This window comes from Brassica napus, chromosome A5, assembly GCF_020379485.1.
Source record: "Brassica napus cultivar Da-Ae chromosome A5, Da-Ae, whole genome shotgun sequence".
Taxonomy (NCBI): Eukaryota; Viridiplantae; Streptophyta; class Magnoliopsida; order Brassicales; family Brassicaceae; genus Brassica; species Brassica napus.
The window spans coordinates 5,093,312-5,118,002 of NC_063438.1; the positions used below are offsets into that span (position 1 = coordinate 5,093,312).

At 38.1% G+C, this 24,691-nt stretch overlaps 6 protein-coding genes across 6 annotated transcripts; 4 read left to right on the plus strand and 2 right to left on the minus strand.

The window, feature by feature from the left end:
• The first annotated feature begins 188 nt into the window (after positions 1-188).
• LOC125609310 lies at positions 189-2,967 on the plus strand. Its single transcript, XM_048780611.1, has one exon. The coding sequence runs from the start codon at positions 740-742 to the stop codon at positions 2,648-2,650; it is 1,911 nt and encodes a 636-aa protein (XP_048636568.1). The 5' UTR covers positions 189-739; the 3' UTR covers positions 2,651-2,967.
• Positions 2,968-12,020: 9,053 nt separating this feature from the next.
• Positions 12,021-13,762, plus strand: LOC111199681 (plastid lipid-associated protein 3, chloroplastic). The gene is made up of 3 exons (XM_022689775.2): positions 12,021-12,675; positions 13,071-13,266; positions 13,350-13,762. The coding sequence occupies exons 1-3, from the start codon at positions 12,095-12,097 to the stop codon at positions 13,659-13,661; spliced, it is 1,089 nt and encodes a 362-aa protein (XP_022545496.1). The 5' UTR covers positions 12,021-12,094; the 3' UTR covers positions 13,662-13,762.
• An 86-nt stretch (positions 13,763-13,848) lies between these two features.
• Positions 13,849-14,926, minus strand: LOC111199682. Its single transcript, XM_022689776.2, has 2 exons — positions 14,680-14,926; positions 13,849-14,504 (listed from the first exon to the last, which is right to left on the minus strand). The coding sequence occupies exons 1-2, from the start codon at positions 14,808-14,810 to the stop codon at positions 14,048-14,050; spliced, it is 588 nt and encodes a 195-aa protein (XP_022545497.1). The 5' UTR covers positions 14,811-14,926; the 3' UTR covers positions 13,849-14,047.
• Positions 14,927-16,605: 1,679 nt separating this feature from the next.
• Positions 16,606-17,705, plus strand: LOC111205059. Its single transcript, XM_022700402.2, is given in 4 exon segments — positions 16,606-16,787; positions 16,790-16,970; positions 17,047-17,091; positions 17,167-17,705. Coding segments are annotated over 4 exon segments (486 nt in total). The 5' UTR covers positions 16,606-16,670; the 3' UTR covers positions 17,310-17,705.
• A 1,232-nt stretch (positions 17,706-18,937) lies between these two features.
• LOC111205086 (NDR1/HIN1-like protein 3) lies at positions 18,938-21,604 on the minus strand. Its single transcript, XM_022700453.2, has one exon. It carries the CDS (start codon positions 21,545-21,547, stop codon positions 20,843-20,845), a length of 705 nt encoding a protein of 234 aa, XP_022556174.2. The 5' UTR covers positions 21,548-21,604; the 3' UTR covers positions 18,938-20,842.
• A 755-nt stretch (positions 21,605-22,359) lies between these two features.
• LOC125609312 (4-sulfomuconolactone hydrolase-like) lies at positions 22,360-24,685 on the plus strand. Its single transcript, XM_048780614.1, has 10 exons — positions 22,360-22,620; positions 22,702-22,770; positions 22,866-22,945; positions 23,256-23,355; positions 23,444-23,497; positions 23,566-23,643; positions 23,735-23,832; positions 23,928-23,985; positions 24,066-24,187; positions 24,273-24,685. Exons 1-10 carry the CDS (start codon positions 22,375-22,377, stop codon positions 24,427-24,429), a joined length of 1,062 nt encoding a protein of 353 aa, XP_048636571.1. The 5' UTR covers positions 22,360-22,374; the 3' UTR covers positions 24,430-24,685.
• Positions 24,686-24,691: the final 6 nt, after the last annotated feature.

Below are 24,691 nucleotides of genomic sequence, written 5' to 3' on the forward strand. Positions count from 1 at the left end.
AGCTTAACAACCACGACTGCGTTTGAATATCCAATCTCCCTCTCTTGCTTGTTTCGACTCAGCTTCTTCTTAGCTTATTCTTCATCTACATTCAGAAGCCATCTTCTTCGCATGAAACCAACGAATACTACTTTGATATGTGCTACAGAATAAAACTATGCAACACGCACATGCAACCTCCTAAACATTAACAAAGAAAAAGAAAATCCATTTCCGTTTGACGTTAAGGATCTATAAATTAAACGTACACGTGTGATTCAGATTCTCATACGTATTCTCGAAAGCTGTTTTTTTATTAATAAAACATCAGCTAAGCTGAAATCTTAATAAGAACTAAACTATAGAGCTAAAAACAGCTGAGATCTCGATTTATGTTCTGGTTGCTAATTGATCGACGTGCTCGATTAGTAATAGCAAAAATAAAAATTTGAAGAATAATTTCATGGAGGACAAAAACCATGTGCAAAGAACACATTCACAAAATATTATTTTCTATTTGTGAGTAAAAGAATACTATCATAAAAACAACAAAGAAAAGAATAATTAATTATTTGTCGTCTCAAGTTAAGGATCCAACAATTAGAAGTTGAAAGAGATTTCATGACTCAAAACTTATATATTGTAGAGACTTGTGCATAATTTTAGTTTTGTATACCAAAATCCAAATAACTCAAAAAGTTCAACTTTTTTCTTAAAAAAAAAACAATATATATAGAAAGATAAAACTGAGAGAGTATCCATGGATGTAGCTGGTGAATTCCATCGAATAGAAAAAGATGGTAAACTATATTTTGAATATCACCATTCAAAATACCATCCCATACCCCAAATTCAAAGCTTATCCTCCTCCAATGAAACAATCATCAACAACCACACATCTCAATCTCTTTTCGTATGTCCAGTTACACGATGTCGTGTTGCACTTAATGAGTCACCTGATAGATCCACATTTTCTCCAATCTTTTCTTCTCCAGAGTATCTCTTCTCTACAATAGATCATGATCTTTACCATTCATTACTCCCTTTGTTTTGGTGCAACAATAAAGACTTTGAAATAGATGGTGGGTGTGACATATGCAAAGGTTTAAATTCTGGCACCGATTATTATCTTTGTGATTACTGTAATGGAAAGTATCACAGAGAATGTGTTCAGTCTCCACTTAAAATAAAATCTCCTTATCACCTTCAGCATTCTCTCCAACTTTGCTTTTATTGTCCAAGTGCTCGCATCATCGAATGTTTAGTCTGTGGAAGAACAATAAGCCGTCTACTATATTATTGTGACATTTGTCGAGTTTTCATGCATTCAGTATGTGTCATGAAACCCATACCCTTTGTTATAGACCTACCAAAAAGGCATGATCATCCTCTCACTTTTTTTCCTAGACAAACTTCCTTAACTTGCAACGTTTGTGGCTTGTTGAGAAAAATGTATCCCACATATATATGTGTCACATGCAACTTTGTAGCTCATAAAGATTGTATGTATTTTCCTCGCATCATCCAAATATCACGTCACCGCCATCGTATCTCTTACAAATCTTCACTCCCTTCCGGAGAATGGTTATGTGGAGTTTGTCGCCAAAATATTGAGATCGATTATGGTGCTTATAGTTGTGACAAGTGTTGTGATTATGTTGTCCATTCAATATGTGCTCTAGGGAAGGATGTGTGTGATGGAGAAGATCTGGAAGGTGTACCAGAAGAAGATGATATAACACTAGGTGTTGAATCATTTGATGTGATATCTGAAGGAGTGATACTTCATTTTCTTCATGACCATCATCTCTACCTCCAGGAAAGTATACTTTATGATGAGAATAAGTTTTGTCAAGCTTGTGTTCTACCTATCTTTGAAGGTAATATTTATTCTTGTATCGAGTGTGGCTTCATCCTCCATGAAACATGCGCACAATCTCGCCGCAAATTACAACATGCGTTACATCCTCATCCACTTACACTGAGGCATGTGAATCCATATGAATATGTTGGCTTCACGTGCGATGCATGTGATCGTTTATGTGGTGGGTTTATCTATGGGTGTCATTTAAAGGAATGTGACTTCGATCTGGATATACGGTGTGCTTCAATATCTGAACCGGTTGATTACCAAGGTCATGAACATCCCTTGTACTTAGCTTTAAACTCTGAAGAACAGCCCGTATGTCATGTATGCCAAATAAAATGTGAGAAGCAATTAAATTGCATCATCTGCAATTTTATTATATGCATTAAATGCACTACCTTACCATATAAGGTAAGGTATAAGCATGATAAACATTTTCTCAGAGTTCTGTGGGAAGAAGAAATATGTGACAAAAGTTGGTGTGAGGTGTGTGAACATGATTTGAGAAATACAAACACAAATGTGATCTATTGGTGCGATGAATGTTGCATCACCGTTCATGTTGAATGTTTATTTGGTGATGACCCGTATCTGAAGCATGGTCAATTTTTAAAAGAAAATGGTATCAAGCTCCAAATTCTTTGGAAAAGCAATATTTCTCGACCATCGTGCAATTACTGCAAAAACCGTTGTCAACACAAAATGTTTATGAGAGACGATATCGTAGCATGTTCTAAGAGATGTGCTCTTAGCAATAGTTTTTTTTTTTTTTTAACACTTTGTGACTATAACGTGATGGTTTGAACAAAAAGAGAAGAAGAAAGATACGAGAAAAAAAACAGAGTGCGGAAGATACCAACAGGGCCCCACACTCAAAATAAAAAACGAACAACATAAATCAAATAACAGCACTCCACTCCCGTAGAACTCGCAGTTGCGAAGGAAGTATCTCAAGCCTGTCATGAATTCGCACCGCCGCAACCCCAACTAATGCGCACTGAATATCCCACTCTCATCCTCACGTACAATGGGCAGTAACCACCCAGGGCAGTCCGTAGCTATGTAGGACGCGTAGCGTTGATCTCTAGTGACACTGAGAGCAATTGCATCTGCACATCTGTTCGCCCCTCTGTTAACATATGAAATGGACCACAACCTGAGTAGGGACAATTTCTCTCTTATAGCTTCTATCAAACTGAGCCATTGAGGGAAGTTTCCAGGCTTTAAAATTGCTTCGCCCGCTAAGTACGAGGTGGACTCAAACACCACCTTTTCATATCTCATCGTCGAGATGCTTTCAGCTGCCCAATAAAAACCCAGTAGCTCACCCTCTAAGGATGATGAGACATGAGAATATGAGCGACGGCTATGGGCTAAGGCTGCTCCAGCATGATTCCTTGTCAACCAAGCAACCCCACAATTCTGGTTTCCATCAACCCAAGACGACCCAATGTTACATTTAACAAAGCTTGGGCACGGTTTTTGCCACGTTGATGTAGAATCACCAGCTGCATCTTGATCCCTATCTTCCTTGTCCGTCACGTTAGCCGCTCTCCAAGCTTCTGCCTCTACTTGGATTCTCTCCCATACTTCCTTAGCTCCAAAAACTACATGTTCGAACACGCAGCGGTTCCTAGATTTCCATAATTGCCAGAGAACCCACGGGAATACCAATCTAGTCTTCTCAGGTAAATGACGTTTCTTGCAACTTTCGAGCAGGTGGTGAAATTGAGAAAGACTGAGTTGGTTGAGAAACCCGCTGCTGGGCTAGGAAAGCCTGATAATCTCCATACCTCTTTCGCAACCGGGCAGTGAAAAAGAACATGACAGATGGTTTCCGGTTGAGATTGACATACCTTACAAGTAGTTTCAACATTGATACCTCGAGAGGCCAGTCGTTCCGAGACCGCTAGGGCTCCAGCCAAAGCACGCCACATGAAGTGCCTAACCTTAGGTAGCGTTTTCACCTTCCATAGATTAGACCACAAGTTTCTCTCAACAGGAGGTAGATTCGAAGCTGTCATTGGTCTCTCAATTGTCTGTATGAGATTCAGTAGTTTATAGCCGCTTTGGGAATCATACATTCCGTTCTTGCTAAAAGCCCAGACCATTGTATCTTCCCTCTGAAGATTTAACTTCATTCCCAAAATCGCAGTAGCATCTTCCTCAACAAAAAGATGTCGGATCTTCTGGGCATCCCAAGTTCCATGTCTCGAGTCAATAAGATCGTGTACAGTGAGCGTAAGGTCTACTTCATCCGTTCTATATCTCGGAGGCCTAGGTGTGGGTAGGAGAAGCCAGTTATCATACCAAACATGCGTCTCTCTCCCATTCCCAATACGCTTCAAGATCCCTTGCACTAATAGCTCACGTCCATGTACTATGCTTCTCCACGCATACGATGGTCTACTGCCTATAGGACAGTCCAAGAAGTCTCCCTGTCTGAAATATCTGCTTTTCATGACTCTGGCCAGCAAGGACTGAGGATTAGACCATATTCTCCAGGCTTGCTTGCATAGCAAGGCTTGATTAAACCAAGCTATGTCCTTGAAGCCCATTCCACCTAGTTCTTTAGGCCTACATAACCTTTGCCAAGCAACCCATGAGATTTTCTTCTTTCCTGCTGTGCCTCCCCACCAAAACTCAGTCATGATGCTCGTTAGTTTTGCACACAGATCTTTAGGTAACCTAAAGCAGCTCATCGCAAAGACCGGTAACGCCATTCCCACAGATTTAAGAATGATCTCTTTACCACTTTGAGATAAAATCTTGGAGCCTCCACCTCTAAGTCTTTTCTGCACCTTCTCCTGGATGAAGTTTAGAAGCTTAACCTTAGAACCGCTGAAACATTCTGGTAGTCCTAGATAGGATCCTTCACCCCCTTCTATAGCTATACCCAGCACTGCTTTCATCTCATCTCGCGTCTGCTGAGGAACTTTAGAGCCAAAGATGATTGATGATTTAGCAGTGTTAATCATTTGACCCGACGCATCACCATACAACTTCAGTCTCTTTACAATTTCCTCTCCTTCTTCGATAGATGCTTTGCAGAGCAGCAAACTATCATCAGCGAAAAGCAGATGGTGCACAGCCGGTCCTTCCCTGGACAGTCTCACGCCATTCAGCTTCCCAGATGCCTCAGCTTGATTGAGAGTATTCACCAAAGCCTCCGCACACAGAATAAAAAGGAATGGAGATAGGGGGTCCCCTTGACGAATCCCTCTCTCTGGCTTTATGAAACCGTGTTGTCTGCCGTTTAAGAGCACAGAGTATGTCACCGAGCTGATGCAGGACATAATCCATGTCACCCATTTCCTATCAAACCCCATCTTCTCCAGTAGAGACTCCACGAAGCACCATTCTACCCGGTCGTAAGCCTTGGACATATCTGTCTTGATAGCCATATAATTGCTATCAATCCCTTCCTTTGTCCTCAAAGCATGCACCATCTCGTGGGCTACTAGGATATTGTCAGTGATGAGACGTCCATTGACAAATGCACCTTGAGTATCAGATACAATCTCTGGCAGTATCGTCTTCAGTCTGCCACAGAGAATCTTAGAGATGATTTTATAGTGCACCGAGCATAAGCTAATAGGTCGTAACTCAGTCATCATCGAAGGGTTAGATACTTTGGGAAGTAGGCATATCTGCGTATGGTTCCATCCAGCAGGAAGAACAGCCGTATGGAAGAAGCTCTGCACCTCTCTAACCGTGTTTGGACCCACAATAGACCAAAATCGTTTGTAGAAAGTACCTGTTAATCCATCTGCTCCCGGTGCACTATCTTCCTTGATAGAGAAAGCTGCGACCTTAACCTCCTCTGCCAATACCGGAGCCGTTAGCATATTGTTCATTGCAGGAGAGATTCTACTCTGGAATCCTTCAAACAAGCTTTCAAGGTCCCAAGGGTTCGAGCTTGTAAAAATATCTCTGAAATAGTCCACAGCGATACTCCCCTTCGATCCTTCTGAAAAATGTTCTACGCCCTGAGTGTCCTTAAGAAGGAGTATGTTATTCCGGTTCTTCCTTCCTTTAGCACATAGGTGAAAGTATTTTGTGTTTCCATCACCAAGTCTAAGCCACCGAACTCTACTCCGTTGCCTCCAAAAGGATTCTTCATCACGATACGCTTTACTGAGGTCTCGTTTGAGCATCTTGAGCCTTTGCCAATCAGGTAAAATCTTTGCAATCTCCTTCTCCAGCGCCTCCTTTATTCTTTTAATTCTGCTCTTTGCACTTATGCTAGTTACTCTTTTCCATTTAGCCAGCTCGCGACGGCATCTGTTAATCCTTTCCAGTAACGGTATATCACTCTCCACAGAATCCACTCCCCATCCCAGTTTGACTATCTCTTCAACCCCTTTCTGCTTTGCAAGCCTTTTATCAAAGATGAAACGACCACGCCCCATGTCTCTTTCCTCAAGCGCGAACCTGACCAAGATTGGACGATGATCTGAGGCAAGCATTTCCAAGTATTCCATGTGTGCTCTAGGAAATAACTGAAACCATTCATCATTACCAAAGCTGCGATCCAAACGACATTGAATCCAAACTTGGTCTCTCTTCCCTGCCCATGATAGAGAATTACCAGAACTTTTGATTTCCTTGATCTTACAGTTCTCCACCATGTTTCGGAAATCCCAAAACGTTGACTCATGTCTTGCCGAGCCCCCCACCTTCTCTGTTGATCGAAGTAACTCATTGAAATCACCTACCAGTACCCATGGCTCATTCCTGATCATACCAATATCAGCTAGCCTGTCCCACACTACACTCCTACGAGCTCGAACCGGATCACCATATATGCAGGATAGGAAAAAAACCAATGACCCCATCCCCACCTTCAAATCAATGATCCTTTTGTCTGCCTCCAACACTTCAACATTAAAACTATTCTTCCAAAAGACTGCCAAACCCCCACTAAGACCAGCAGGTTCAACAGTAAGTAACTCATCGTAACCAAAATCTTTTTGTAACCCCACCATGTACCTTCGCTTTTGTTTTGTTTCCATCAAAAATAAAAAATCCGGGAAATGATCCTTCCTCATTTCACGGAGGCGGTGAACTGTCTCGTCGCTACCAGCTCCTTGACAGTTCCAGCTCATGATGCTCATTGGGATGGCAGCGGCTTCAAATCGGAAGCCACCGTAGGTTGGGGGGGGTTTGAAGATTTTGAAGAATGTTCTCCAACATTCATAGGAGCCTTTCGTTTGGATACCTTCTGACCATTAAGCTCAGTAGAGTCTTCTCTGTGCTCCACCACCTGGATATCTTGTAATTCATATTATCTGTTTGTTAAGTTTCGAATATAATGTAAATTTCAGTTTATATTTGTACTTTGTGGATTGTTTGCTAGGGAAAATATAACCATCAATACTATTAAAACAGAAGACCCTTTTTTGAGGTGCCCTCCTGTTTTGAAAATAATTACAATATACTGCCACTCACTTTATCTAAACATATGCTTTTAATTAAATTTAGTATTTTCCTAATTCTTTTTATTTATACCAATATTAATAAAGGAACACGTTAATTTGGCATAACTAAAAGCTATCCATGAGTTTAGCAATCTGTTACAAGAGATCACGGCAGATTTAGATTTCAATTTTCAAGGATGATTTCTAATATACTATAAAGGTGATGAGGCATATTTTTTTTTGACCGAGCATTTCTGAGTGTTTAACGAAGATGAAGATGACGTTTTGCTTGAGGTCGTGTTCTGGTAAATCAAAGGAGGTTTCAAGAAGGTTCGCATAGTTCCGCGATAAACTTCCTCCTCCATTACTCAAAGGTACTTTTACGGAGTTTTGCTTGAGGTTTCTATTCACAGGGTTCAAGATACTTTGATAATCAGTTCTTTGGTTTAACTGTGGGGCTGATGGTGATTTTCGACATTCAATATTCAACAACTTGATCCAATCATAGAATATACGAATAATTTAGTAGACATAAATTGAAAACTAACGTTCATGAACTAAAAATTATTTCTTCCCATAAGATGTTCTGGATCGAACAAATATGTACTTTTACCATTATCTACCAAGCACGGGAAAGCATAATGAGACACTAAACCCAGAAAAATATTCCGATCACCTACCATATATTTTACTAAATAGTTATCTTACATCGTATTGTTATTTTTACATTATGATAGGATATTGCAAAACTTTATTCCTTTTTATAGACATAATAAAATATCAATAAATAATTTGAACAATATATGGATCTTTTTTTTTGTAATCAAAACAAAATATGAATCTATAACTACCCAGTCCCTACTTAGACTCCAAATATAAACCATGTTAACAAATATTACAAAATAACTTATCTATAAAATTATTCCACGATTTGGTTTTATTTATTAAATATAATAATTAATTTAAACAACATATCGATCTATAATAAAAAGATAGCTACCCAATCCCTTTTTAGACTAAAAAAATATTAACCATGTTAACAAATATTCCAAAACTTAGCTATCTATAAAACCTTTTCTTTTTGAACAAAACTATCTATAAAACTATTCCAAGAATTTATTTTTTGAACAAAAATATCTATAATATCCTTTGTTTCATATTTTTTTTTATTCAGTTATGTTTAGTTTATGTTTAGTTTGTTCCAAATCTTCTATTTCCTATATATGCTGTGAAAACAAAAATTCGGTTTGTAAATCTAACCGAATACAGTAGAACCTCTATTCATTAATAATGTTGAGAATTTAAAATTTTATTAATTTATAGAAATATTAATTTACGGAAGGTTCTTTATTTAGATTTTTTTATTTTAAGGTATATTTATAAGATAAGAATAATATTTGATTTTAGTGTAAAGACATTAATTGTTATTTTTTAAAAATTTGACATTTATATTAATTTATTATATTATATTGTGTATATAATATATATTGTATAACTTTTTTTTGAACACATATTGTATATAACTTAAATGTGGTTTTAGATATAATATTACTAAATTTCACCAAAAATATTAAGTGTTAAGAAAATATAAAGATAATTCCATTGTGAACATAAAATAAACAATATAATAATAAGTTCTTACTTATATAAAATATGTATACACATAAATTATTAATTTATATTTTTAAAGGGACTTTATATTTACATAGGATTTACTTAAAAATTATTATATTATTATTTTATCGATTTGTATCAAATTTTGAACCGACCCAAGTTGGGACCAGCAAAATTTATTAATTTATAGAGATTATTAATTTATTGAATATTAACTTATAGAGGTTATATTGTATATAGCAACTAATATATATCATAATCAGGGTTGCCAACTAATATATGATCCATTTGACCCTCGATCAAGCAAATTCTTAAAGTTGTTACTTTACAAAAAAAAAAAAAAAATATATATATATATATATAATATCTTCATTTTCCTATATTCATTTTATACAATAAATATTAGTTTGTTCAAAAACTTCTATTTTCTATATACATTCGGATGATCGGATCACATAAAGGAAATATTACTCATTCTTATTTATCGAAAATTCTATAATAACAGATCGGTGGATAATAATGAAGATTAATATCAAATCCATTTCTAACGTTTTACAAATAATTTATTTAATTTTCTATAATATTCAAAATATATGAGAAGTCTTTTTAGCTTTTTAGAAATATTTTTAGATTTTTTTGGGGGTTTTACCGGGTCAACACGTGTTGAATCACAGGTTAATGACGAGTTTTTCGGTTTTTACCAAGTTTTATCGAGTTTTTAATTAACGGGTTTGTTCATTAAATCTGAACCGAATTATATACGAGTAATCGGGTTTATCGATTTCACCGTAGATTACCGGGTTTATCGGTTCGACCGCGAGTTTGGGGTCAAAAATTAACACTTAACAAAGCTAAAAATTACACTTCTCATGATTATTTTTCATATATTTTAAAATATTGAATAAGAAATTAATGTCTAATCACAAAATATAGTTTTCTTCAAAATCCAAAAATTTAACACACAAAAAATTAAAATAAATAATGTACACAAGTTTAACAAGAATGGATATCCAGTTTATAAATTATTACATTATTATTTCCAACCAAAAAATAATCCCGCGCTTTAAAAGCGCGGGTCAAAATCTAGTTATCATTAAAGATCGTTATCTCAATTAGAAAGGATTCTAGTAATTATGTGAGAATTCTATGTTTCGAATATTTATTTTAACGAAACTAATATTATATAATGTGGTATGGGTCTAGTGACTAGGAGTTTTGATCTCAAACCTTTTGATATTTATTAAAACAAATAATAGCTAGATTATTAAGGTAGTTAAACTAGCTCTTGCCAAACATTATTTTTGTAGTGTAAAGTTATGCAGCCATCATCATTTGAGATCCATCAAGTGAGAACCAAATTCGGTGGAAGATATATTTTCTGTTCCTTTTTCTACCTGAACGAACCACATGGATCATGACATCTTCAACGCTACAAACTAAAAATACCTAGCTAAATCTGAGACGGCACAATGATATACTCCATCTTTAGATTAATAACTTGCAAGGAACTGCAAATATACAAAATGTTCATCTCATATTCATATCTTGACGTGTGATGTTTCATGTTTCAATAACATTCACAACGCATTCATTTCTTCGTCCAGATGATTATATTGTCATCTCAACTTTTCAATTGTATAAATATTTGTAAATATTAGAGATAAAATATACACATATGAAACTGGATAGGGACTTATTTAATATAACTGAAAATATATTAATCTATTTATTATCAGTTAGTTTTATTTTGTAAACTCATCTAACTTAGCATGATACATCCACGCAATACATTCCAATTTATAATCAGTTTGACGTAAATTTGGCTCCTTTTAGGCATGACTAACAAGTGAAGTTGTTTTCTTTCCTTGTTGTTATGGGAGTATTGCAGTTGGTTCTATTGGTTTCTATCCGAATATATTATACGAACTAATTCGCTTTCCTTGACAATATTTCATACACAATACAAGCCTAAATCATCATAAAGCGATTCATAATCCACAATCGTTTTTGTAAAGAAACACAATTTGTCTTTATATTTATAGATTCAAAAATTAAAAAAGCTGACCATTTTTCCAAAATATACTTATACATATGAATATTCGAAAAAAATGAAGAATATAAAGTTTTAACAGAGAACCGGAATTTAAAACTTAAAAATATATGAAATACTAAAAATGTATTTGAAATATATATAAAAAAAGGAAAAATTAATTTAAAAGTTTTAGATATTTGATATTCAATTGGGTTTTGGATACCCAAACCAAGATCCACATATCTAAAAAAAAAAACCAAAATGGTAAAATGTATAGATTTTGAGCCAATTTAATTGGTTTTTCTTTTGGGTTGGTTTGGTTCAAACTTTTCTATCAAGAATAACCACCGTTCTGAAAACCGCTAGACGGTAACTAGACGCTTTATAGAGGACTAGCAACTAGACGAATTATTAGGGGTTTAGGCGAGACCTAAACATTAGAAAATTGTTGATTTATTTTATATATTTATATGACATGTTTTATTTTTTAATTTTAATTATAAAATTATTGTGATGAATTATCAAAATTAAATATTAAAAAGTATTTATAATAAAGTTCTGCTTAATTTAGCATATTTAGATCAATTTAAACTGTTTTAAACCGATTTAAAATAATTTAAACCAATTTGAATCGTATACTTTGGTATAAATCAGATTTTGTTAAAAAAAAAAATCGGATAAAACCAAGTTGCTTCCTAGACTAAGGGTGTGATTGGTAAATTGTCAGCGTAATTAAGAAAACAAAACATGGAAGAAAGAGAATGAACAGAAAAAGGAAACGAGAGTAAATGTTTACTCCACTCAAAGCTAGTGAAATAATTTCCACCACTTTCAGCTATATTCAGCTAAGATACTTTTCAACCTGATTGGTAAATATTAAGCAGAAAATAGAGTAAAACAATTTTACTCTAGAATATTTACTCCAAAATGACCATTCAGTCACACTCTAATTTTTAGAACCACGAGAAATGATAATACTAGTGGACGAAGGAGTCAAGGTACCAAGAAGCTTTTCACAAGCCGTATAATTATTTATTTTATTTAAATTACCGTATAGTTCGAAAAAGAAAAAGAAAAATAAATTAAATTACCGTATTTGTCAGTGGGGTCATCTAAATATCGTGTGACTTCTGAGACTTACGTAATCTTCTTCAGAAGAAAGAACACAGAGATCGATCATCCATGGCTACGCTCTTCACCACCACCACCACCTCTCGTCCTTTCCTCGCAAATCCGAGCAAGACCTTCTCTCCTTCTATCTCCCTAAAGCCCAATGCTCTCTCTTTCTCACTAACCCACCACCGTCCTCCCAGACCTCTCCGGTTTTCCAAAATCCGATCTTCTCTGCCCTCCGAATCAGACTCCGAACCGGAAGGTGGGTATTCCATCACAGACGAATGGGGCGAGCAACCGGCTGAACCGGAATCTCCCCCGGATAACGCCTCGTCCGCGGTTTCAGACGAATGGGGCGAGAAATCCGAATCCGTACCCGAGGAGTCCGTGACCCGGTTCGCGGAATCGGATCCTCCGACGAACGAGGACGAGTGGGAGGAGAGAGAAGGTGGTGGTGATGAAGGAGTCGACAAGACTTGGGAGCTGAAGAGGTGTTTGGCTGATACGGTGTACGGAACTGAACTAGGGTTCCAAGCTGGATCTGAAATCCGCGCGGAGGTTTTGGAGATCGTGAATCAGTTGGAAGCTCTCAATCCCACTCAGGCTCCGGTTGAGAATCCGGAGCTCCTCGACGGCAATTGGGTTTTGCTGTAAGTTTAACTGAATCTATTGGTTTTTGTTTTGTTGTAGTAGAAACCGTAGATTGTGTCTGAAACAGATTTGAGTTAGTTTTGTGCATGAGATTGAGACATTAGGTCATGTTCGTTAACTTGTTGCTTCAATTTGGGACCAGTTGCAAGATTGTTGTTCGTTTTTGTGTCGGGCGACCAGATCACAGTTTGCATGTTGTTCGTTTTTTGCTGTCCTGTTGTTGTTGTTGCAAGTTACAACAAATAAACGAACAAGGCCTTGAATCTTTGACTGAAGCCAAATGATTATTACTGTGAATAGATTTGAGATAGTTTCTGAATGAGAATGAGACATTGTTGAATCTTTGATTGAAGCCACTGTTGGTTTGTATATCTTTGTGGGGTTAATGAAACAGGTACACTGCCTTCTCTGAGTTGCTTCCTCTACTAGCTGCGGGTTCGACACCTTTGTTGAAGGTGAAGAGTATAAGTCAGTCTATAGACACAAAGAGTCTCTCTATAGACAACTCCACTACTCTCTCCAGCCCCTTTGCAGACTTCTCCTTCAGTGCTACTGCTTCTTTTGAAGTTCGAACCCCTTCAAGAATTGAGGTAACTTGAAAAACATTCACATTTTTAATCACAAATTTGTTGAGTAATTGTCATATTCATCATTCTGTTTGTCGTAATGTTAGGTTTCTTTCAAAGAAGGTACGCTGAAACCACCAGAGATCAAGTCAAGTGTGGATCTCCCAGAGAGCGTGGGTGTCTTTGGGCAGGAGATTAACCTTTCGTTCCTGAAGCAGTCTTTGAACCCTTTACAAGATGTGGCAGCTAACATTTCAAGGGCAATCTCTGGTCAGCCACCTCTCAAGCTTCCGTTTCCAGGGAACCGTGGCAGCTCTTGGCTATTGACCACTTATCTCGACAAGGATCTCAGGATTTCGAGAGGAGACGGTGGGCTTTTCGTGCTTGCTAGAGAAGGAAGCTCTCTGCTTGAGCTCTGAAATGTTTGACGAGGTATATATAGCAAAGCAGGCTTCTTGTAAAAACAATACTCACTAGAGAGACATCATCATAATAATGCTGAATGCAAATCATTGGACCAGTTTGGTTTCCCTTAAATACTCTCAAGTTGTAATCTTGTACTCACTTGCTCGTCACAAGATTAGTAAAGAGAGAAAGTTGAAGGAATGAACGAAAAAAGTAGAGTAGATATGGATGTTCAGGTATATTTATGCATATCGGATCGGTTCGGATATTTATTTTTAGTTTGTGCTTGTTTTTTAGTTCAAAGAGTGTTTCTATTTTATTGCTCTTGGTATCCGTCAGCTACTTATAACATGAGAACCAGTTGGAACGTTCTGAAAAGCTTTGGTGAATTTTGGCGACTTCATCTCTGCCTCATCCATTGCAAAATGTCCTTCCTGATAAAACTATCAAACCCGCCTCTAGCGTTAATAGGTTTCACAAGACTGGAATCACTATAAGGCCTGTACTGAGTGGTACTTCCAACGGGTCTCGGCGGCTTGATCTTCATCATCATCGAGATAGTCGGCGAAAACTTGGGCCTCAAGTTCCTCAAGGACAAGAACAAGCTCCTACCGACTTCACTACTCTGAGGAGTCTTCGCGCTGACATGCGTTTTGAGACGCGTTGAATCTAATAGCCTCTTCGCAGCCTTGCCTACGCTTGGCTCTATTTGTTTTGGCCGTAGAACCTGAGCTGATGGCTTCATACGGTCGAGCCCTCGGAGAATCCAGTTTCCAAGGCTCCGACCAAACTCCATGTCTCTTTGCTGTATGGTCTTGTGGACCCTAAGTGCCACATCAAATATTTGATGAGTCCTCCTGCATAAAGAAAAACACAAGTCCTATTAATCAACAATCGTTTAACTAGATCCGAACCGGTTCTGAACACCAGAATCAAATCAACTACTAAACCGACTCCTAAACCGGGAATCGTGAAATCCTCTGGAAAGAAAACACCAACAAGAAGGACGAATCTTTTGGTAAGAAACATTACCTATGGAGAAATTGTCGAATCCTTGGATGATTAGGACTAACAATCCGACGCTGGGTCTTCAATGCGAGACGGTAACTCCGCCTGAGTCCCAAGAAGTAGGCTGTTCCCAGAGCTAACTCCCACAACACCATTGCTTCCTAGAGACTTTCTTCTTCCTCTACTTATTCGAATATACCTTTATAACATTCCTCTGATAGCAGCCAGAAACTCCAGTCTCTTTCCGTCGGAACCACAGATCGTCTTTCTTGTTTATAGTGCCGGGTTGTTTGATCATGTAATCCTCACCGTCCATTTTCCTTGCTTGACAAGATATAAGTTTTAATGGGCTTGTCTAAGATGGGCTTTTGTAACCCTGTAACATGCCTTGTTCTTTACCATTTTAGGCCCGGATTATCAAAAACAATTTGGATAACCATCGAAAAGTATTTGGATAAGGATAATTAAGATTTTCTGTTTGATTTGTATCACGATAAATAAAAATTATTGATCGAGTTATTTAAAATTTTCTAATATACTTCAAACTTTAATATTTGTTTCAGAGTAAGGGCCTGACTGGTTTAACCGCAGCGGTTGCGGTTGCGGTTGCGGGAGTTTGCGGATGCGGGTGGTTGCGGTTTCTAGCGGTTTTAAGAGATTTGTACGACTGGTTATGCGGTTAGAAATTTGTGCGTTTGCGGGATACTTATGACTGGTTAACTACCAAATGCAGCAGCAGTTAAATAATAAATTAACAATATTTACATTTTATACAATTATAAAAATATCAAAAATAATAATATTATAATAAATATAAAATTTATATTTAGAAAGTTATAGTTTAAATTTTTTAAAAATATAGAAAATAATTTTATTTTAAAGTTTTATAATATTAATTAAAATTTAATTGATATATTTTAGCATTTTTATAATTTCAGTTTAATTTTTTTATTGAATTTTTTTATTTTTGTATTTATATTGTTTTGGAAAAAAAATAATTTTTTTTTATCCTCCCGCAAACGCCCGCAACCGCAAATGCTAGCTGGAACCAGCTTTTGAATTTATGAGGTTCAGAGCGATTTGGAGCGATTTGGAGCGGTTTAGAGCGGTTTGAGCGATTGTTGCAAAACGCCAGCAACCGCTACCAACCGCAAAAGCTGCGTTTGCGGGTGGTAGCGGGAAAATCAGTCATACCCTAAGGGCCTGACTAGTTTAACCGCAGCGGTTGCGGTTGCGGTTGCGGGAGTTTGCGGATGCGGATGGTTGCGGTTTCTAGCGGTTTTAAGAGATTTGTACGACTGGTTCTGCGGTTAGAAATTTGTGCGTTTGCGGAATACTTATGACTGGTTAACTACCAAATGCAGCAGCCGTTAAATAATAAATTAATAATATTTACATTTTATACAATTATAAAAATATCAAAAATAATAATATTATAATAAATATAAAATTTATATTTAGAAAGTTATAGTTTAAATTTTTTTAAAATATAGAAAATATTTTTATTTTAAAGTTTTATAATATTAATTAAAATTTAATTGATATATTTTAGCATTTTTATAATTTCACTTTAATTTTTTTATTGATTTTTTTTATTTTTGTATTTATATTATTTTGGAAAAAAAAAAAATTTATCCTCCCGCAAACGCCCGCAACCGCAAACGCTAGCTGGAACCAGCTTTTGAATTTATGAGGTTCAAAGCGATTTGGAGCGATTTGGAGCGGTTTAGAGCGGTTTGAGCGATTGTTGCAAAACGCCAGCAACCGCTACTAACCGCAAAAGCTGCGTTTGCGGGTGGTAGCGGGAAAACCAGTCATACCCTAAATCAGTAGCAGATACGACAACTCCGCGTTAGTTAGAGTTAGAAAGAAATAATACAATATTATCACAGTAATTATTCCCTAATTAATTTCGATAATCATATGCATTTTTTATTTATTTGGTTAGTTTCTCTCTCTCCTACACTTATCTCTCTTGTATCATTCATTTCTCTCTCTCTCTCTCTCTCGGCGCGATGCAGAGGCTTTCGATAGACTCATCAGCTTCGAAGCTTCATAGCTACGGAGGACGGAAGGACGACACCTATGATCACGATGACTTAAAGCACAAGGAGTCACTCTCCTCTCCACCTCTTTCTCCTCATCGTCCGCTGCAGATTACGACGATGACGAGCTCAAGGACTTTAAGCCGCGACGGTTATCGCTGCAATCGTCGACGCATCAGAACGGAGAGAAGCTTGTTCACTTCATCCCCGTCCTCACTCTTATCTGTTTCATCATCCTCTACCTCTCTTCTCACGCTCCGTCGCAGTCAGGTTCGTTCACCAATTGTAATCCGACGATCTTCAATGTGTTTAATTGTTTTCTGATCGGTTTTTAAAATGATCTCAGATTTAGCTCAGTTTAACGGATTCATGCGTCGTTCAAAGCATCTAGGTATGGACATTGCAGATTCGTTTCCAATCTCTCGTACTTGAAATGTATCTCACTGATTGTTGTTTCCTCCATTAGAATCCGACGAAGATGGCGAAATCTCGAGGTTGATGATCAATGCCGACGCTCTGGCTATCCGTAGTAGCATAAGGAACTTAAAAGAGACGTCGGAATCGCTTCCCCGTCGCCGAACTTCTCACCGGAAAATAGCCGACTTCTAGATTTTTTTTTGCTTCATCGTCTTCCTGTAGAATAATTATCTTCGTCACTTGCATGTTGATTCGTTCGTTCAAACTCAAAAATCGCGAATCGTGTTTCTGTTATATAATTCGAAATTGGCGTCGCCGGTTAACAGTAAAACCGGCCGGCGATGGAATAACCGTCATGCTAGCGTGCGCTGTGTATGGGAGGCGTAGGTTAGAGTGTGCCTAGGAGTAGTTATGCTATCCAGCTGGAGTGTTGGACCGTACAGAGCCTCGTGCTTAATACATCGGAGTTAGAGCTACCAATCTCCTCTGAACAACAATAATAGTATAAATAGTAGTATTTTCTCACATTATCCATGGACATTATCTATGTATCAAATTTTATAGCTTAAGCTTTGGTCACGTTTGTTACTTTAAAAATAAAAAATCCAAAATGTTGATAACCTAGTAATAAGAGAACATGATTGGTTACCGAAATTTCAAAATTAGCTTAAAATCTGTGAGAGATTATAAATCTAAAGTTCAAAACGGTTAATAAAAAAAAAAATCTTTAACTCATATTCTCTAAAATCATAACCAATCATACTGAAACGAAATCTTAGATTCTTGAAGATAAGTAATCACCAACGTCTGTTGAAGATATATCCAAACCGATCACATTATTGCTGAACTAAAATCCAAATCAAGTGAAGGAGTCGAACGTAGGCCTGGGCATTCGGGTCGTCGGGTCGGATTCGGGTCGGGTCCTTTCGGGTCCGGATCTTTCGGGTCTAAGAGTTTAGGACCCGATCGGGTAATTTCAAATTTTCGGTTCCGGGTCGGTTCGGGTCGTGCCGGGTCCGGGTCGGGTCGGGTCTTAGATAGTTAGACCCATTCGGATAATTAGAATTTATCGGTTCGGATTCGGTTCAGTTTCGGGTCGGGTTCGGTTCGGGTTCGATCTAAAAAGACCTAAAAATACAAAAAAAATATCTGAAAATATTTATATATCCGAAAATATTCAAAATTTGTGTTTTTATTATATTAAAATGTGTATATATACTAAACTATGCGAAATACAACAACAATTCGTTGTCTCATAGTGGTTGACCCCCATGTTCTCTAGACAAATAACCCGTTTTCAATTCCCCCTCGATGCATTTTATTTAATTTACATTATTAATTCGGGTATCCATCGGGTTTCGGGTTTGGGTCGGGTCGGGTCCAAGACCCGCGGGTCCTCTACAACAAGACCCGATAGGGTAATTTGATCGGGTCGGTTCCTACCCGAACCGGGTTTTTTCGAATCGGTTTCGGGTCGGGTCTTCGGGTCCGGGTAAAATGCCCAGGCCTAGTCGAACGTAAAGCCTAATGCCAAGTATAAAACTTTGTCTACGGTTTCGACATATCAACGTTATCATAAGGGTCCACTTGATGAACATTTTGATTAACTGATCAGAAAAAGAGGCATTTGGTGAGAAACGAAAATAGTGATGCCACGCGGTCTGTCATAATGACGACTGTCACTTTAAGCCCACCACATCATCACCGTGGTCCGTGACGCTCTGCCTGTATACGTGGCAGTTCACTATCGGCTCATTTGGTTAATTACCTTTAACCTTTTCTTTTATCTTGGTGATGGAGTTTCCTCTTATTATTTGTTCTTTCTTCTAAGTGGAGTTTTTTTTTTTTTTTTTTGTAAAATGTTAAATTATTATACCAATTTTCAAGTTTTTGACAGATATTACAAAGAAAACTAGTAGCAGAGATGCATAATTGAAACTAAACACAACAAGGCAATTTACAGCAATACTAACACTCTAAGCAAGGATCCATAGTTGAAAGAAAGAAGTCAGTAGCCAACGAAGCGGGTTCGAACCAGGGAGAAGGAAAGGACCTGACAGACAAAACGGTTGCCACGAGCACCGAGAGAAAGGCGGCTCAAACCTTGATTGCAGCGTTACCTACAGCTTCCGAGAAACCGACGAACACAAACCACTCCAAGAATTACAAACACTGACTTACAAACCAACTCAAAGTCGACATACTCCGGCGGCACGAGATAGCAGGGCCACCCGACGATGCCGTCGTGCGGTTAAAGACTCGGAGATTGCCGCCTCCTAACCTTGTCACCGGGACCGTATACACCCATTGAACCGAGAGCCTATATAGAGCAAGCGGACCGGATAGCACCACCACCTCCGGAGCAACCTCAAGCGAGAGAGAGATAAGACTGATTGCCTAACTGGAAATGAGCTTCCTTCACACCAACCACATCGCCTCACCCGCAGAGAGAAGATCGCTGGAAAAAAAAACCCAAAGGAGACAGTAGGCGACGGAGAACGCCACCTCGTCGGAACCCACAACTCTGAGGCGAGCGACCACCAGCACACATCCCGACAGACGTGACTACAAGCAACTCACTGTCATGCGCTGCCACCGGAACCACCGCAGAAAGGGTAAAACCCATCCGTTGACGACTTCACGCGCTACCACCGAAGACCACCGGTGGAACATAGCCTAGGAAAGTGACCCGTGTTGGTTACAACCCGGATCTGAGACTTAGAAAGCCTCCCGACGCTTCACGCACCACCTACTCGAGAAAACTCGCCGAGATCCGCAAAATCACCGAACAGAGACACCATAGTAAACTGGAGAAAAATCACGGCAAGAGGCAGAAACCGTCCTCTAGCAACACCATCAAGCCGCAAGAGCCCTAGATCTATGCCGGTACCGCCGGATCTGAAACAAAAAAGAACCCAACGAGTTTCACCTCCGCCGCACAGAAAGAAAGGTACGAAGAGACACAAGAGATACAGAAGGGAAAAGCTTGTAAAGGAGAAAGGGGCTCCGGCGACCGCAAAAGGACTGCGGAGGCGGCCGCCGGAGCAGGGTACACCTAGGGTTTTCGAATTAAGTTTAGAGAGAAAGAGGAGTAATTAATTTTTTTAGAGAGAGAGAGTTTTCGAGTTCGGCTTTTTCAAAGTGGAGTTAATAACTTAAACCATAAGTTTGTACATAGAGTCTACTTTGTCATAGGATTCGCTTTCTTATAGATATTAAATATGTAATTAGTAACTTTATCCAGGATATCGCATCAACCTGATACAAATGACATTGATGTTTCTTTTGACTAACTTCTAAAAAGATTCCTTTTGGAGTTGGTTTGTCTGAGCTAACACCAATGACATAGTAGTTCACATGATGATAGACGTTTTCAACTTATGGTTTGGAAAGTCTGAGATAATTTCCCAATACAATGTGTCTAAGTACTGACAATGTTTCTACTTTCTAGTGAATATAACAAGGACTATAAAAGGAAAACAATGAAATCAAGGAAGTACTCGTTGGAAGATATAAAACCAAGATACTAACCCAAGACTGTTTGAGATATCTTGATACATATGAAGTAAGCAAAGGACAAAGCCAAATAAATACAAATCAAACTATCAAAGCAAGTAAAAGTAATTTTATCGACAAAATAAAAAGTTGATTAGTAATAGCAAAAGGAAAAAAAAACAAGCAAATGAAGAAAAAAAACAAGTAGAAAAACAAATTGTGAAATTGTTTTAGAGGTCCACGTGGCACTTGGTAGGATGAAACTGCAACCCTCCGGCAGACCCAGAGGAACTCAAAGGAACCTTGAGATGACACTTAATCTTGGGCTTAAAAGCCCACGAGTTCAAAAACCCAAACTTAAACCTGATCTTAAACCTCAGCTTCACGTCGATCCTGTAAACCCCAGACTTCCTATCCTCCCTGAGATCCTTCCGGCCACCGGAACCCAGCAAAACCAAACTCTCTCCGTTCAACTCCGTCCCAAACTCCGTCGTACTCTTACGTCCCTGATAAAACGACTTCATATCCACCTCAGCGAAACGCTGGTCACCGTAATAACCCCTCGCCTCTAACCGATCGTAATGTATCCCGAGACGTTGATTAGGGTTACGAACCGAGAAACTCAACGAGAGGTTGTAATGTAGTCTATTGCTCTGTGGTTTGAGATCGAATCTCGTTAAATTAGCTTCCGTGACTTGGAACTTCACGACGTTGGGTCGGAGTATGAACCAGAGGATCAAAGCGACGACTCCGAGGCAAACAGCTATACCGATGAGGATGTTGCAGACGATGCTTAAGATGCAACCGCCGCAGCAACCGAGGCAGTTTAAGAAGCAGCGACAGATGCTGCAACCTACTTCGCCGCCGCGGCGTCGGCCATGGCTGTGGTAGGTTTGTGCAGGAGGATAGATCGGAGGTCCGTATCCACCCGCCATGGTTTCAGAGGGAATCTAAAAGAGTATAACGTGAGGTAGGTTTTTTTTTTGTTGAGTCTTCTTGATCAACAAGGCAACGGGTTATGTTGATGTATGTGCTAAATAATGTTTTCTAATCTCCATATATATATTGGGATTAATCCTTGTTCGTTTAGGAATCTGAACTCGTTGAAGAGGCGGTTGATATTTGACATTATCATGTAATTATAAAAAGTAATAATAATGTGAAGCTTAAAAATTAGAAAATGCAAACTGAAACATCTGATGCTCAAAATAACGAAAGCAAACTGATACATAAGCAAGCACTTTTCATTCATTCATTGTACCGGTTTTGGAATATTTGTAATTCGCCCTACAATTATTTGTCTATATAAGTTTGAGCTACTATTCATTTATATATTTATCCAAGCTTTGGCCAAAAAAAAAAAATTATCCAAGCTACACTATATAAAAGTTGTAGATAGTCGACAAAAAAAAGTTGTAGATAAAAATAAATACTACTCCTTCAGTTTCTTAATGTTACATATTCTAACTTTTTCACATATTTTAATAAAACATATTAAATTTGTATAATTTTTTGTGTTTATATTTGTTCCATAATTTTAAGCCAACAAAAATTTAGTAAATGCAATTAAGTTTTTTGAAATTTGAAATTAGTTAATAAAATATGTCTTGAAAATATGAAAAATAGATCATTTTTAGAATATGTAATATTAAGAAACAGACGGAGACGGAGTAGTAATTACTAAAAATACCGCTGTACAAAAGTTAAATTTCATATTTCAGCTATTTACTTAATTAACCATATTAAAATACGTGTGAATCACATGAAGTATAATATCTTCGAGGATATGGCAGCAGCTGCGACTCTGAGATTAACGATTCCTTTAGCATTCTACGGTCACCCTCTAACCTCTTCCCTACGGTTCCCAGCAAGCAAATCAATCGGCAACGAGACATCATCCTTTAGAACGGTGAAAATGGCAGCTACTGTTGGGTCCGACCCTGAAACGACGTCGTCTACTTCCAGAGTCATCGATTCCCATCTCCACATCTGGGCTTCTCCTCAAGAGGTCGTGCTCTCCCACTTTCTTAACTCGAATCCATTCTACTGAATCACTAATCTGATGGATCATCAAATATGTATGTTTCAGGCCGTGACTTATCCTTATTTTCCAGGCCAAGAACCTACATTGACTGGTGATGTCGAGTTCTTGCTCAAGGTTCTAAGCTCAGCTCAACTCATACTCTCATGGGTTTTAAGAAATTCTGGGAAAGGTATCATCTTTGACGCCATTCCTCTGTTTTGTTGACTTAGAACATGGGAGATGCAAGAGTAGATGGAGCTCTTATTGTGCAACCCATCAATCACAAGTTTGATCACTCTTTAGTTACAAGGTCTCTTCCTTTTTCCTTTATTCCTGAATTGATCATATTGTAGTTCCAAAACTTGTGAATCAATATGCTTCTCTCATTTCGTTTTACTTATGGTGGATCTGTCTCGCTGCCTTTTTTTTGTCGTTAGATGACCATGGCATGCAATAATGCATTGTTGGGGTTGAAGATTGTTCTTGGTTCTCTGTGAAAAATAAAATCAAGAGTTTTTTTTACTGATTCTCCAATCACAGTAGACCTTTGTTTGTTTGTTTGTTTGTTTGTTTGTGATGTCAGCTTCTTTTTCATGATGATTTTGTTTTCTCATTGACAGTGTTCTGAAGAAGTACCCGTCGAAGTTTGTCGGATGCTGCCTTGCAAATCCTGCAGAAGATGGCAGTGGAATTAAGGAGCTTGAGAGTCTTGTTCTAGAGGTCTTTCCTTCAGCTCTTTCTCAAAGTATCTTAAAAAGTAACAGATATATGCATCACATTGCTCTGAGTTTTTAGTCTGCTGTTGTAGAGTAACTATCGCGCTGTTCGGTTCAATCCCTATTTGTGGCCGTCGGGTCAGAAGGTACCAACTCTCTAATGATTCCAGTGACTTTGAATCAAGTTTCTATTAAACTCTTTTTTACAACACAGATGACAAATGCTGTTGGAAAAGCTATGTTCTCCAAGGCAGGGGAGCTTGGTGTGCCTGTTGGCTTCATGTGCATGAAGGTCTGGTAGTAACTTTGACCTTTGTGTGCCCCAAAGTTGTGTGGTTTACGCGAAGATCTGTCTTTTGAAGTTTTTGGTTTACTCTATTCAGGGTCTGGATCTGCACATAGCAGAGATTGAGGAACTGTGCACAGAGTTCCCAAATACAACTGTTTTACTAGATCACGCTGGATTCTGCAAAGTACCAGAGTGAGCTCTTCTCTGCTGTTCTGAGAAATTATACAGTCTCATGCTGTTCATAAAGAACATATTACTAATATATTCAGGGTTTCATCAACCTGCAGAAATGGTGAGGCTAAGGATACTTATTCTCAACTCATGGAGCTCTCTAGATTCCCACAGGTGAAGAAATTGAGAAACCTTAGTTTCTAGATTTGCTCACATATCATATGAGTCTGAGGGAAGAGTTTTGAAACAAGCAGGTATATGTGAAATTCAGTGCTCTATTCAGGATATCAAGAACTGGTTTCCCCTATCAGGACCTAACGCCTCTCCTATCTCAAGTTGTATCCAATTTTGGGGCAAATCGTGTCATGTGGGGCAGGTAAACTTTATTTCGTTACACCAAAAGAAAACTTTTATATGACATGATCGAAATATGGATTGGGTGCTTCTCATGTCTGCTGCAGTGACTTCCCATTTGTGGTTCTTGAATGTGGATACAAAGAAGCCAAAGAAGCTGTGACAATTATTGCAAAACAAGCATCCTTGTCAAGTTCTGACATGGACTGGATCATGGGAAAGACGTTGATGCAGCTCTTCCCTGGACAATGGGTTCTTCCTTGAGAGGTTGCATGAGTATGAGCTAATCAAGCAAACAATGGAGTTTATATCATCGAAGACACTAAATGTATACCAATTTAGTAAACAGGCACAAGTTTTCTGTATTGAAAGCCTGACACCTGCTGGTTGATATCATAATGCTTTACTATGAGAGTTATAGAGGACATGGATACTGGCTTCTATGGTACTAGTGCTTTGTTCGACAATGTATTCTACAATGGGTGGAGACGTAAGAGTGTGATATATTAGGATTTGGTCATTTGTG